The 16399-nt window shown below is 38.0% G+C and overlaps 1 protein-coding gene across 3 annotated transcripts in view; it reads right to left on the minus strand.

The window, feature by feature from the left end:
* Nucleotides 1-16399, minus strand: part of Gm609 (predicted gene 609) — an 81238-nt gene that overhangs the window by 35742 nt on the left and 29097 nt on the right. The window contains exon 1 of one of the 3 annotated variants that reach the window (XM_011245854.2): nt 7338-7460. The exons of the other annotated variants lie outside the window; for them this stretch is intronic. Coding sequence (XP_011244156.1) covers nt 7338-7401 — 64 coding nt within the window. The 5' untranslated portion in view covers nt 7402-7460. Of the gene's footprint in view, nt 1-7337; nt 7461-16399 lie in introns of those variants that run through there. 3 annotated transcript variants of the gene reach the window in all.

Here is a 16399-nt window from a genome sequence, read left to right on the forward strand (position 1 = left end):
TGTATATAAGTAAATTTATTATCATACATATAATCATATACATGTATATATATAAGTCAAGGTCTATTATATTTTAATGAATATGTGTACATATATAATTTAAAGTAGGTATTATTCTTCAATGTTTTTTGTATGTACTTAAGTCATTTTACTTGTTCATCAAGGAAATACAGTTTAACGTGAGGACTACATATGCACCAAATATCTGAAACCAATGTCATGTGTTTGAGAATGTGCAGAAACAATACACCTCACATGTACGCTGCTGAAGGGAGTCTAAATTCTGTAGTACTCAGGAAAACTGTTAATGTTCTTATACTGAGTATAATCATTCTCTACAAGCAGTGAGACTACTCCTAACATAAACCTAATGAAGTACATACATGTGTTCTCCAAAAAACATGAATAAAGAAGTCCACAAGAGCATTACTTGTCATGATGGAAATGGAACTGCAAGTTATGAATATATTTTATGCCACACTGCAGTAGATAGGCCCATATTTATGAGTAAAATGGCAGGACACATTGGAATAGGTAGGTTATTTTTTAAAAAGGTCATGAATGTGTCATATGGAGGTGAGGGTGGATCTGAGAGGAGCTTGAGGAGTAGGGAGTATATATAATTACAACACATCATATGAAATTCTCAAATAATTAACAAATGAATTAAAACAATATATTACATAAATCATGGTATTATACAAAGGAATTCACTCAAAATTATATTTAATGAACTATGTTTCCTCTAAAATTATGGATAAATCCTATCAATATATTAAAGAACCAGTAGCAAATGAATACATGTTAAGTGGTCATGTACTTTTTTTTTCAACTTTCTTTAATCAACAAATAAAATATACCCATAGTGTAAGGAGCTAGAATATGAAGATTGTGGGGGTTCGAAATAAGAATGGCTACCGTAGGCTCATGTATTTGAATGTTGGTCCTCAAGGAGTGAGATGACAGGAGAGAAATTAGAAGGTGTGGCTTTGTTAAGAGTAGGTGTGGCCTACAAAAGCATCATAAACCTCTCAAAGGCATGAGGCAAGTTTCTTGCGTTCATCAGCCAGTTCTGTGCTTATGCTTTCCCTGGGCTGATTTGTGAGACTGTGGTCTTCTAACAATCTTTTACTTTTCTGCACTTCAGCATTTTTATTTCTATAACACAATTAATGTTACCTGACTCACAGCGATGAATACAATGAGAACACGCAGTCATCTGACATAAGTCACCACAAACATTTTAGTTTCCATAGGTAGTTTGGTCCTTGCCTCCAGGAAAGGATTAAACAAAAAACATGAAACCCAAACTAGCAACAAAATAATAAACAAACAAACAAACAAACAAATAAATAGATTTTTAAAAGTAACCACACTGTCCATCCCTTATCCTATAACAGTTTCTCTACTGCTCTCCTCCTCCTCCTCCTCCTCCTCCTCCTCCTCCTCCTCCTCCTCCTCCTCCTCCTCCTCCTCCTCCTTCTCTTCCTCCTCCTCTTCCTTCTCATGCCTTTCCAGGTTCTGTTCTGTACTATAGTTGGAGCTATTTCCTGAGAGAAGTTTTCCTTATCCTTCCTTCCTTCCTTCCTTCCTTCCTTCCTTCCTTCCTTCCTTCCTTCCTTCCTTCCTTCCTTCCTTTCTTTATTAATTTTACTTGCTGCTGTAATTGACTGCAGGATCTCCTTCAGGCTAAGCAGAAGCTTACTCACTAAACCTTAGCCCCTCTTTTCAGTTTACCATATTTTTTGTTCCTGAATTCAAATTTGAGAGATTTATTATTTTTAAATTATGCTTGTGACATGGGGTATGTGTCCCTGAGTGCATATACCCTCCGAGGATACAAGAGGTTTATGTATCCCTTAGAGCTTGATTTATAGGTGCTTGTGAGCCTTCTGATGTAGGTGCTTGGGAAAGACCTTGGGTATTCATGTAGAACCCAATATGCTCCTAACTCTTACTTACTGAGTCACCTCTCAAGACTCCGCACTTAAGCACTAGTTATTATCTTAACCTGAAGAAAACAAATGGACTAAATTTTCTTAATTCAATCATTCAGAATGAGCAGAAAACAATAGGACAATATTTATTGAATTCTTAAATTAGGGAAGCTTGCAGTGATAGAGGAATCCACAAGACAAATTATTTATAGACATGTCCTGGATAGGAATGATTTTCAAAAGTTAGAAGTCTTTTCTTAGATTCCAAGAAAGTGTCGAGAAAAGAGGATGAGATTCTACTCACAGTCATATATGTTCAATTCTTAAGCCTGTTTATTACCATTTTAGCATAAAATACCTATATAGGAAAGGAATCATATCTTTATGCTAGTAAATGTATCATTTACTATCAAATGTAAATTCTCAAACTTCATTCTCACCTGGAGAATGATTTCAACAAGACATCAAGATAAAAGGTTCCTTTTACTTCCCATGTTCCCCACCTATCTTCCTATATTTCTATCTTATATAAACAGAAGTAAATAAAATCACCCAGATAAATTATCGATGTGAAACTTGGAATATGACCTTGAAACATGGAATAAATGCTTTTTTCTGAAGAATGCATTTGGCTTTGCTTTCACTGCACTAGAATGAGTAGTCAGCCTACATTTCAAGAAAATGATATTCATACTTCTCCACAACTAAACCAACCAACCAATCAACCAACCAGCCAACCAACCAACCATACAAACAACAACTACAATCAAAACAAATAAAACCAAAGAAACCAAAACCTCCAATCCCCAAACCAACCAACTAACCAAGCAAAGTATACCATAGAGCTAAGAACTGGGTGAGTAGGGAAGAAGGTCAATTTGAAAAGAATTTGGAAATTGAATGACTATGGTCCAAACTCTTTGGACAAAATTCTAAAAGAACTATTGAATGTTTTAAAAGAGGGAGTACAAAAATCCATAAATATATGGAAAAAATACTAAACATCCTTATCTGTGATGGATGAGAAGGCTAAAACTACACTGAGACGCCATCTCACCTTAGCTGGAATGACAACAAATGCTGGCAATTATTCAGGGAAAGAGGTACCCTTAGAGTCTGTTGGTGGCTGTAAACTAGCACATCCATGGTAGAACTCACCACAGAAAGGATTCTAAGTCAATGTCCCACAGGCATATTTACACATCTGTGTTTATTATAGCATCATTGGTAAAACAAACCCATTGAATCAGCCTAGGTACCTGTCTTAGTCAGGGTTTCTATTTTTGCACAAACATCATGACCAAGAAGCAAATTGGGGAGGAAAGGATTTATTTGGCATACACTTCCATACTGCTGTTCATCACCAAAGGAAGTCAGAACTGGAACTCAAGCAGGTCAGAAAGCAGGAGCTGATGCAGAGGCCATGGAGGGATGTTCTTTACTGGCTTGCTTCTTCTGGCTTGCTCAGCCTGCTCTCTTATAGAACCAAGATTACCAGCCCAGAGATGGTTCCACCCACAAGGGGCCTTTTACCCTTGATCACTAATTGAGAAAATGCCTTACAGTTGTATCTCATGGAGGCATTTCCTCAACTGAAACTCCTTTCTCTGTGATAACTCCAGCTGTGTCAAGTTGACACAAAACTAGCCAGTACAGTACCCATCAACAGACAAATGCCATCTTGACATTTGTCTCAGAGTGAATGAAAAGCTTTCCTATCATTCTTTGTTGCACTCTTTTATGTGCCCAGATCCCAGGCCCCAACCCCAAGCTTCTAACTCCAACTGGAGTCTTTGCATTTCAAAATAGCTACAACCCTATCCTATCCAGAAGACTTCCTCCTACTTGAAAGCAGAGAAAACACTGTTCTGTGGGTTTGTGGTCAGAAAGTCACTATGCCTCAGCTGAAATGTACATTAACAATACATTTTCTGAGGCTTCTTTTCAGCTTCTTATTATGTTTAAATAAACACAAATTTAAAGTTTTAAGTCTCTTTAATATCGATGAATAGGTTTCTGTCTTCATCTGCCAGTCAAATTCGGACTAATAAAATTGACTTTTTCCAGGACAACAATCTCATAATCCTTGTGCTCTATCCTCTGTGAAGACTCTGAGAACAAGTGCCAGTGTTAAGAGATATATATTTCCATATTACAGTGGTGTAGTCAAATACAACCTGTCTCTATCTTTAATGATTAACATTTTATTTGCTTTTTCTGAACAATAGAAGGTAACATACTCTGCAGACAGAGGAAGGAGGATCATGCATTCAAGACCAACCTATGGTTCATAGTGAGACTGTATCTCTGAAAAAAGTAATATGGCTGGAGATTCTATATATATTATCTGTGGTAGAATGCTTGCCTAACACATTCAAGGGCCTGCACTGGATCCTCAGAACTAGAAAAGGGCCAGAGAACTACAGTATGTTCTTCAACACTTGCATATCAAGTTTCTAAAATGGTACCCAACAAATATTACCTAATAAGTATTTATTAGGGACAAAAATAAGAATTATAATTTAACCAATATAAAATAAATTTTATACACACACACACATGTGACTGTAGTGGCTATTCCTGGTTGTCAGCTTGACTATATCTGGAATGAACTACAATCCAGAATTAGAACGCTTACCAGTGATCCTAATCTGGAGGCTGGGAGATATGTCTCTGACCTGGATCTTGGCATGGTGATCTTGTGGCCTAGTGGCTATGAATTCCAGAAGATTAAATCAGGGAGATCTCTGAGTTCAAGGTCATCTGGGAGGTGGCACACATCTTTAATCTGGGTCATACCTTCTGCTGGAGACCAACATAAGGACATTGGAAGAAGAAAGATTTACTCTCTCCTTTGTCTGCTTGCTTTGTGGGACAGAGCAACTGCAAGATCCTTCAACTTCCACTCACAGCTGCTGCTGACCATTGTTGGGAGTTGGACTACAGACTGTAAGTCATCAACAAATTCCCTAACTATATAGAGACCTAGAGAATCCTGACTAAGACATATGACCAAATTTGTATTTTAATCCTAATGTATATATTTACCTGATGTATTATGTACATATGTACCCAAAAGTATGTATTATTCCACACCTAACTGTATAGTTTATACACTTAAGGTGTTCAACTTGGTTATCAAGAAAATAAAGGTTAAACTGAGGACCACATATACTAGATGTCTAAATGAATGGTGAACAAAGACAAGTTTGATTGGCAAGGTGTAGAAATAACACACCTCACACATACTGCTGAAAGGAGTTTGAATTCTCTTGGACACTCAGTGGAAATACTTGGGGCTATCTTATCAATGAACAAAAGCATCTCTACAAGCAGTAAGACCAATCATAACATAAAACTAGTAGATGTACACACATGCCTTCTCCAAAAATATGAACAAAGGAACATTTCATAGGAACATTTATCATTATGAAAGCGAAATTGCAAATTAAGAACAGACTTTATGACACACTGCAGTGGATAAATCCACAGTCACTGGTAAAGGGACAGAATAATGTGGATTCAGTTTAATTTTTAAAAAGAACATGAGTTTAGCTGGCAGGAGTAGGTGAGGATGTATCTGGAGAGGAATAGAGATAGAAGTAGGGGGTAAGTATGATAAAATGCAATGTATGAAATACTCAAATAACTAATAGCAATATATTAAAAATAATCGATTGCATAAATTATAGCATTACACAAAGGAATTCATTACACATTGAGATTTAGTGAACTACATTTCCTCTAAAAATGTAATTAAATCTATCAACAAATTAAAGAAATCAGACACAAATGAACAGATGGTAAGTGGTCATCTATTTTTTTTTAATCAGCAACAGATAAACCCATAGTGTGGGGAGATAGGATATGGAGAGTATAAGGGAAGAAGTCTGAACGCTGCTCTGGAACATGATCTCTTCTTCCCTAGTGTCTATGTTATTTAAATACGAAGGTCAAAAACCCAGCCACAGAATTTGATCCTCCCCACTTATATAATGTCAAACATTTTTCACTAATTTCACCTTCATGATAAAGTTACAAGCAAGTTTGTACCAAATATTTTTTCAAAATAAATGCCATGAATTTAAACTGTCTTGAAGCAACACAAGCATCCCAACCCCAGGACAAGTTAGTTATTAGAGAAAGCTTGTGTTCATCACCCAGTTCTTTGCTCTGATGGTTTTGAGTTCCCACAAACAGTTTAGTTTCCATGGGTAGTTTGGTTCTTGCCTTCTGGGAAGGATTAAACAAAACACATAAAAGTCCAAACTAGACCCTCCCCCCAAAAAAAGTAGCATTCATGCTGCCCATCCCTCATCCCACAACAGTTCTCTACTGCTCTGATTCTCCTCCCCCTCCTCCCCATGTCTTCCCGGGTTCTGTTCTCCACTATAGTTGAAGCCATTTCATGAAAAAAAAAAAAACTTCCTCATTATGCATTTTATTTAATACCTTATTATTTATTGTTGTTATGGATTGAACCCAGGACCTCATTCATGCTAAGCAGAATCTTTATCATGAATTTTTTCGTTTCTGCTTCTGATTTTTTTCATAAAGGGATCCTATTTCTTTTTATTTTTAATTATGCTGGTGGCATGGGGCATGTACCCATGAGTACATGGAACTCAGAAAATACAAGAGGCCTTTGAGTCCCCTAGTGTTGGATTTACAGGTGTTTGTGAGCCTTCTGATGCAGGTGCTTAGAACAGAACTTGAGTCCTTCAACAGAGTATTATATTCCCATAACTCTTATCTATTGAGCTGCTGTGTCTCAAAGCCTCTCCTCCAGGATTCTTAAATGACACTGGATACTGCCTTAACCTGAAGAAAGCTTATGGGTTAAAGGCTGTTAATTCAATCATTCAAAATAAGCAGAAAAAAACAATACAATGATGTTTGTTGAATTCTTACATTAGCTCAGCTTATGATAGAGAAATCCATAAGGCAAATTATTTATAGGCTTGCCCATATAATACAAGAGTCTTAATGACAACAAAGAGGCTTAAAGCAAGCCATTCTCAACATTAAAAGGTATGTGTGTTGTTGACTGTGAACACAGAGCATAATCTAAAGACAAAAAAGATGTTGTGAAGTGATCGTTAGCACCTAGTTGGCCTTCTTCCTTCTTTGTTACATAAAGCAGATAAAAAGGAAACGATCTAATTTGAGCAAGTTGGGCACACCTCAGAAGCTGTGTTCCCACCTTCATTCACATCATTTTTCTATTCGCTATAGTCATTGTTTCAAACATGTTCATGTTACATGATTTACGAGCTATGTAATTATATAGGTATGTGGATGACCCACTGAACCTATCTGACATTCCTCTTTACCTAGTAAAAGTAAATGTCCTATGACCTAGTATTCCAGCTAAACATCCATAAAAGAAAATAGACTTACCTGATTCTTGTGCACAGAGAGAAAGTATTAAGAGATGGTGGATGCAAAGGAGTGAACAGTCCATCAAATCTGATGATGAAAGTCTCTTTCTAACAGTCACAATATTGTGTTTCCTAGCTGAACTGAAAGTCTTGCCTCATCCCAATGTTTCCCACTGAAGTTATTCATTAACTGGGAGGTTTGCCTATTGGAATTGATTTGGTGCCAACAGAAGTGGGTGGTTCTATCCTTGAGCTGGTGGTCTTGAGGTCTATAAGAAAGTGGGCTAAGTAAACCATGCAAAACAAACCAGTCAGCAGAATCCCTCCATAGCCTCTGCATCAGCTCCTGCCTCCAGGTTTCTTCACTGTGTAAATTCCTGCTCCCATTGCTTTTGATGATGAACTGTTATCTGAAAATGTGAGGAAAATAAACCCTTTCCTCTGCCAAGTTGCTTCTGCTCATGGTGTTTCATCACAGCAATAGTAAGTCTAACTAAGATACCTCCTTCCTCAGTTTTTAAAACAACAATTTCTGTGAAGGTTTGGTGCTGTTCATCTTTTGCCTCGGCACCCAGGTGGCAAAGATAGTCAGATCTCTGTGAGTTGGAGTCCATCCAGGTAAGCACTACATAAAGAGTTTCAGATACTCAGAAAGACACAGTGGATTAATTGAAGAGGAAAAGAGGAATGGGGGAGAGAGGAGGAATTGGAGTGAGAAAAGGGAAAGGAAAATTATGCAGATAGAGGGTTCATGGTGTGAAATTCTTAGAAATCACATTCAAATAATATTTTATGTTGCACTCCATTGCAACAATTTTCAATTTCCTGGGTTTCCTACCCTCTAGGGTTTTTTTTCCCATAAACGTTATGTTCCACAGGTGATGTGGGGTTCTTCTATGATGTAATTCCCAGGTTCTTTGTGTTAGGTGACAGAGAATTGAACAAGACCCAGAAAAGCAGTAGTGAAATGGTAGATTTTTTTAATGGCACAGTAAAGCAGAAAGTATACCCATAGACAGAAAAGTGGGTCAATCTCACTTGTGATCCAAGAACCATGAGTTCTTACCTGGGGTTCCTATTATGGATCTAGATGAAGTGAGGAGCTAAGAGGAAGAAATAAAGTGGATTCTTATCTTTGAGAGACAGATGGGCTATTAACTTAAGCTCCTATAAACTTCATTATAAAATGGGGAACAGCGATTAGATACTATTATTGTAAACAGTGTAAGGATTAAAGAAAGCTCTACAGCATCTGTTATCATGGAGAACACAAATATTTGTTCACAAGGCTGGGGCATATGTGATTCTGTTTTACTGCACTCTATTTGTGTTGAGTCAGGATGTAAGGGAGAAGAGCTTCCTTACCCACAGTCTTAGCTAGGGTTTCATTGCTGTGAAGAGACACTGTGACCAAGGCAAATGTTATAAATGAAAACATTTGATTGGGGCTGGCTTATAGTTTCAGAAGCTTAGTCCTTTATTGCCATGCTGGGAAGCATGACAATGACCATAGTGCTGGAGAAGAAGCCAAGAGTTGTATATCTTGATCCACAGGTAACAAGGTAGAGAGTGTTGTTCCACTGGGGATGCTTTGAGCATATATAAGACATAATAGCCTGCCTCCACAGTGACACACTTCCTCTAACAAGACTATACCTTCTACTAATGTCACTTCCTATGGACCAAATATTCAAACACATGAGTCTGTGGCAGCCATACCTATTCAAACCACAATGCCCACTTATTCCAATGACCAATTCTATTCCCAGTAGGACAACTTCTCATATTCCATTCCTATGGGAAGTATGTGTTTAGCCACATCCTGGTAGGAAAGATTTTAAAAAGAGCCTCATCTGAGATTCTCAGAAAGTGTACAGAAGCAAATGGACAAGGACTTATTAAAAGTCATAAATGTTCAGACCCCGAGTGCGATTTGTTGACAGTTTAACATAAAATTTGAGAGGGTTTGTTTCTTTGTGCTAGTAATCTTCATATCAAATTGTGCTGAACTTCTTCATTCTGAGGTGGAGAGGGATTCCAACAAGATTCCAGGATGAGGACATTCTTCCTCTTCTCATGCTCCCAACATGCTTCCTGTATTTCTATCTTATCTTTAAAGATAAGTAAAATTTCCCAGACTATTTGTGTGAAACTAAAACAGAGACCTTGAACCCAGGAGATAATGACATTCTCTCAAGAATGCAATTGCCCTTGGCTTCTCAGAACTGGGATCAATATTCGTGAGCATAAACATGTATGTTTATACTACTCTCCTTAATAATCAATAACAAACTAATCAACCACATAAGCAACAACAACAACAACAATCCAACCAAACCAAACCAAACTAAAACATCTAATGCCAAAGTCAACCAACCAATACAATACAAAGAGTTTGTAAGGAAGATGGGGCTGGATCTGGGAGGAATTAAATGATGTGATGAAAATGATCAAAACACATTGTACAAAATTCCAAAAGAATGAATAAAAAACTTTAAAGATTATGTAAAATATTCATAAACATAAACAGCAACAATAGCAACAAAATATAAAACTCAACATTCATATCAGGGAAGTGCAAATTAAAACTATATTGAGATCCCACCTCACATCAATTGGAATGACAAGAAATAGTAACAAATGGTGGCAATTATGCAGGGAAAGGAATATCCTTAGACACTCTTAGTGGCCTGTAAATTAACACTTACACACTGTAACTCCTCATGAAAAGGATTCTAAATCAATATTCCACAGAAATATCTGCATGTTCATGTTTATTATAGCATCATTTAAAATACAATATACAGAAGAATCAGCCTAGGTAAGAGATGAATGGATAATAAAAATATGGAATATATACAAAATAGAGTGTCCTGTGTTCATGAAGAATGACATTAACAATAAATAAAGGATAATTTTTCTGGAAGATGGCTGCAGCTGGCCATCAACTTACAAGCAAAATAGGTCAGCCTTAGAAAGACAAATGTCAACTTTTCTCTAACTTGAGTGTCCTAGATTTTTTTATATACATATAAACCATATGTATTTATCTCCATAGATAACATGAAAGCAGGAATCTGTAATAATGAGGGGAGTGGTAAAGACGTAAAAAGAGAAAGAGCAAGTTATCAATGATGGATATGGTCAAATTTCATGATCTGCTCAAAAGAAATGTTTTTTTTAGACCCACACAATGGAGCACTTGTCAGTATCAATAACCGTTCTACAAGCATGAATACATACCGGTTATTTCATTTAATAATATAATTCTATCTCTAGTATAAGGTATATATTTCATTATCATATTTTCCATCTAGATGATTAGAAATACTCCTAACCTCTATTTCATTAAAAATTGTAGGCATTTTATTATCAGTTTTAAAATCTTTTCATGGTATCTTTGACCATTCACTAAAATGGGTTTACACTGTTAACTTGTGGAGACAATTCCCTTCAGTGATCTCTGATGTTTGGAGTTGTCAGGCTGTATAAGGCTGGGAAAGTTTTGGTGGTTTCTATGAGTTTTAGACCAGCCAGAGCTAAATGATGATACTCTGTCTTCAAACAAACAAACAAACAAACAAGCAAACAGAAAGACAGACAAACAAACAAACAACACTTAAAAAGTGAAGCAATTTAGACAGAAACAATATCCCTGTGAAAATCGTGTGACCCAGTATCATTTAGTTAGCAACCTTAGATTCATTGCCTAGACAAGATTTATCAAGAGACTATTGACAGAATTGTCCTTGAATCACCCAGTTTATTGCAAAGCCTCATCCCACAGACCATTGCTTCTCAACCTGAGGTTCTCGAACCCTTTGAGGGTCAAAAGACCCTTTCACAGTGATTGCCTAAGACCATCTGCTTTTCAGATATCTACATAACCGTTCATAATAGTAGCAAAATTACAGCTATGAAATACCAAAAAAATAATTTTTTGGTTGTGGGACACCACAACATGAGGAATTGCTTAAGGAACCACAGCATTAGGAAGGTTAAAAAACATTGTCATGAGTCTGCACAAGTGAGAGTGTGCACTACAGAAGCTAACAGCTTCTGGGACAGGTGGGAGCCACAGAGTTTCTGAGGAAGTGCCCTTTTCGGGCTCCAGATATCTGGCCACCTTCCCCGTCAGAGGACAGGTGTCCGCCCAGACTGGGAGGCTTTTGCCTCAGAATCGGCAGAAGACATCTTGGTTCCGGGACTCCTCTGAAAGTAGTCTGCACAGGTGAGAGTGTGCACTACAGAAGCTAACAGCTTCTGTGACAGGCCAAAGCAACACAGCTTCTGGGAAAGGTCCTGTTTTGGGGCTTTATCTTCGGCCAGGAGGAGGTCCAAATGCCAGATATCTGTGCACCTTCCCTGTAAGAGGAGAGCTTGCCTGCTGAGAGTGCTCTGACCACTGAAACTCAGAGGAGAGAGCTAGTCTCCCAGGTCTGCTGATAGAGGGTAACAGAATCACCAGAGGAACAATTTCTAAACAGAGACAACTATAAGAACTAACTCCAGAGATTACCAGATGGCGAAAGGTAAGAAAGGTAAATGTAAGAATCTTACTAACAGGAACCAAGACCACTCACCATCATCAGAACCCAGCACTCCCACTTCGTCCCGTCCAGGGCACCCCAACACACCCGAAAAGCTAGACCTGGATTTAAAAGCATGTCTCATGATGATGGTAGAGGACATTAAAAAGGAATTTAATAACTCATTTAAAGAAATACAGGAGAACACTGCTAAACAGGTAGAAGACATTAAAGAGGAAGCACAAAAATCCCTTAAAAATTGCAGGAAAACACAACCAAACAGGTGATGGAATTGAATAAAACCATCCAAGACCTAAAAAGGGAAGTAAACACAATAAAGAAAACCCAAAGTGAGGCAACATTGGAGATTGAAACCCTAGGAAAGAAATCTGGAACCATAGTTGCCAGCATCAGCAACAGAATACAAGAGATGGAAGAGAGAATCTCAGGTGCAGAAGATTCCATAGAGAACATCGGCACAACAATCAAAGAAAATGGAAAATGCAAAAAGATCCTAACTCAAAACATCCAGGAAATCCAGGACGCAATGAGAAGACCAAACCTACAGATAATAGGAGTAGTATCAAAGGATAATAACAAAAAAAAAAAAACAAAAAAACAATACAAGGACAGAAACAACGTCCTAGAAAAAGCAAGAAGTTAATCCCTCAACAAACCTAGAAGAAGACAGCCACAAGAACAGAATGTCAACTCTAACAACAAAAATAAAAGGAAGCAACAATTACTTTTCCTTATTATCTCTAAATATCAATGGACTCAATTCCCCAATAAAAAGACATAGACTAACAGACTGGCTCACAAACAGGACCCAACATTTTGCTGCTTACAGGAAACCCATCTCAGGAAAAAAGACAGACACTACCTCAGAATGAAAGGCTGGAAAACAATTTTCCAAGCAAATGGTCTGAAGAAACAAGCTGGAGTAGCCATTCTAATATCTAATAAAATCGACTTCCTACCCAAAGTCATCAAAAAAGACAAGGAGGGGCACTTCATACTCATCAAAGGTAAAATCCTCCAAGAGGAACTATCAATTCTGAATATCTATGCTCCAAATACAAGGGCAGCCACATTCATTAAAGAAACTTTAGTAAAGCTCGAGCACACATTGGACATCACACAATAATAGTGGGAGACTTCAACACACCACTTTCACCAATGGACAGATCGTGGAAACAGAAACTAAAATGGGACACAGTGAAACTAACAGAAGTGATGAAACAAATGGACTTAACAGATATCTACAGAACATTTTATTCTAAAACAAAAGGATATACCTTCTTCTCAGCACCTCATGGTACCTTCTCCAAAACTGACCACATAATTGGTCACAAAACAAGCCTAAACATATACTAAAATATTGTAATTGTCCCATGCATCCTATCAGATCACCACGGACTAAGGCTGATCTTCAATAAGAAAGTAAATAATAGAAAGCCAACATTCACGTGGAAACTAAACAACACTCTTCTCAATGATACCTTGGTCAAGGAAGGAATAAAGAAAGAAATTAAGGACTTTTTGGAGTTTAATGAAAATGAAGCCACAACATACCCAAACTTATGGGACACAATGAAAGCATTTCTAAGAGGAAAACTCGTAGCTATGAGTGCCTCCAAAAAGAAACTAGAGAGAGCACATACTAGCAGCTTGACAACACACCTAAAAGCTCTAGAACAAAAGGAAGCAAATTCACCCAAGAGGAGTAGACTGCAGGAAATAATCAAACTCAGGGGCGAAATCAACCAAGTGGAAACAAGAACTATTCAAAGACTCAACCAAACAAGGAGCTGGTTCTTTGAAATTCAACAAGATAGATAAACCTTTAGCCAGACTCACTAGAGGGCACAGGGACAGCATCCTAATTAACAAAATCAAAAATGAAAAGGGAGACATTAACAACAGATCCTTAAGAAATCCCAAACACCATCAGATCCTTCTACAAAAGGCTATACTCAACAAAACCGGAGAACCTGGATCAAATGGACAAGTTTCTAGACAGATACCAGGTACCAAAGTTAAATCAAGATCACGTTAATGGTCTAAGCAGTCCTATATCCCCTAAAGGAATAGAAGCAATCAGTAATAGTCTCCCAACCAAAAAAAAAGCCCACGACCAGATAGGTTTAGTGCAGAGTTCTTTCAGACCATCAAAGAAGATCTAATTCCAGTTCTTTTTTTTTTCCATTTTTTATTAGGTATTTAGCTCATTTACATTTCGAATGCTATACCAAAAGTCCCCCATATCCACCCACCGCCACTCCCCTAACCACCCACTCCCCCTTTTTGGCCCTGGTGTTCCCCTGTACTGGGGCATATAAAGTTTGCAAGTCCAATGGGCCTCTCTTTCCAGTGATGGCCGACTAGGCCATCTTTTGATATATATGCAGCTAGAGTCAAAAGCTCCGGGGTACTGGTTAGTTCATAATGTTGTTCCACCTATAGGGTTGCAGATCCCTTTAGCTCCTTGGCTACTTTCTCTAGCTCCTCCATTGGGAGCCCTATGATCCATCCATTAGCTGACTGTGAGCATCCACTTCTGTGTTTGCTAGGCCCCGGCATAGTCTCACAAGAGACAGCTACATCTGGGTCCTTTCAATAAAATCTTGCTAGTGTATGCAATGGTGTCTGCGTTTGGATGCTGATTATGGGGTGGATCCCTGGATATGGCAGTCTCTACATGGTCCATCCTTTCATCTCAGCTCCAAACATTGTCTCTGTAACTCCTTCCATGGGTGTTTTGTTCCCAAATCTAAGGAGGGGCATAGTGTCCACACTTCAGTCTTCATTCTTCTTGAGTTTCATGTGTTTAGCAAATTATATCTTATATCTTGGGTATCCTAGGTTTGGGGCTAATATCCACTTATCAGTGAGTACATATTGTGTGAGTTTCTTTGTGAATGTGTTACCTCACTCAGGATGATGCCCTCCAGGTCCATCCATTTGGCAAGGAATTTCATAAATTCATTCTTTTTAATAGCTGAGTAGTACTCCATTGTGTAGATGTACCATATTTTCTGTATCCATTCCTCTGTTGAGGGGCATCTAGGTTCTTTCCAGCTTCTGGCTATTATAAATAAGGCTGCTATGAACATAGTGGAGCATGTGTCCTTCTTACCAGTTGGGGCATCTTCTGGATATATGCCCAGGAGAGGTATTGCTGGATCCTCCGGTAGTACTATGTCCAATTTTCTGAGGAACCGCCAGACTGATTTCCAGAGTGGTTGTACAAGCCTGCACTCCCACCAACAATGGAGGAGTGTTCCTCTTTCTCCACATCCACGCCAGCATCTGCTGTCACCTGAATTTTTGATCTTAGCCATTCTGACTGCTGTGAGGTGGAATCTCAGGGTTGTTTTGATTTGCATTTCCCTGATGATTAAGGATGTTGAACATTTTTTCAGGTGTTTCTCTGCCATTCGGTATTCCTCAGGTGAGAATTCTTTGTTCAGTTCTGAGCCCCATTTTTTAATGGGGTTATTTGATTTTTCTGAAGTCCACCTTCTTGAGTTCTTTATATATGTTGGATATTAGTCCCCTATCTGATTTAGGATAGGTAAAGATCCTTTCCCAATCTGTTGGTGGTCTTTTTGTCTTATTGACGGTGTCTTTTGCCTTGCAGAAACTTTGGAGTTTCATTAGGTCCCATTTGTCAAATCTCGATCTTACAGCACAAGCCATTGCTGTTCTGTTCAGGAATTTTTCCCCTGTGCCCATATCTTCAAGGCTTTTCCCCACTTTCTCCTCTATAAGTTTCAGTGTCTCTGGTTTTATGTGAAGTTCCTTGATCCACTTAGATTTGACCTTAGTACAAGGAGATAAGTATGGATCGATTCGCATTCTTCTACACGATAACAACCAGTTGTGCCAGCACCAATTGTTGAAAATGCTGTCTTTCTTCCACTGGATGGTTTTAGCTCCCTTGTCGAAGATCAAGTGACCATAGGTGTGTGGGTTCATTTCTGGGTCTTCAATTCTATTCCATTGGTCTACTTGTCTGTCTCTATACCAGTACCATGCAGTTTTTATCACAATTGTTCTGTAGTAAAGCTTTAGGTCTGGCATGCTGATTCCGCCAGAAGTTCTTTTATCCTTGAGAAGACTTTTTGCTATCCTAGGTTTTTTGTTATTCCAGACAAATTTGCAAATTGCTCCTTCCAATTCGTTGAAGAATTGAGTTGGAATTTTGATGGGGATTGCATTGAATCTGTAAATTGCTTTTGGCAAGATAGCCATTTTTACAATGTTGATCCTGCCAATCCATGAGCATGGGAGATCTTTCCATCTTCTGAGATCTTCCTTAATTTCTTTCTTCAGAGATTTGAAGTTTTTATCATACAGATCTTTCACTTCCTTAGTTAGAGTCACGCCAAGGTATTTTATATTATTTGTGACTATTGAGAAGGGTGTTGTTTCCCTAATTTCTTTCTCAGCCTGTTTATTCTTTGTATAGAGAAAGGCCATTGACTTGTTTGAGTTTATTTTATATCCAGCTACTTCACCGAAGCTGTTTATCAGGTTTAGGAGTTCT

Source organism: Mus musculus, chromosome 16, assembly GCF_000001635.26.
Source record: "Mus musculus strain C57BL/6J chromosome 16, GRCm38.p6 C57BL/6J".
Taxonomy (NCBI): Eukaryota; Metazoa; Chordata; class Mammalia; order Rodentia; family Muridae; genus Mus; species Mus musculus.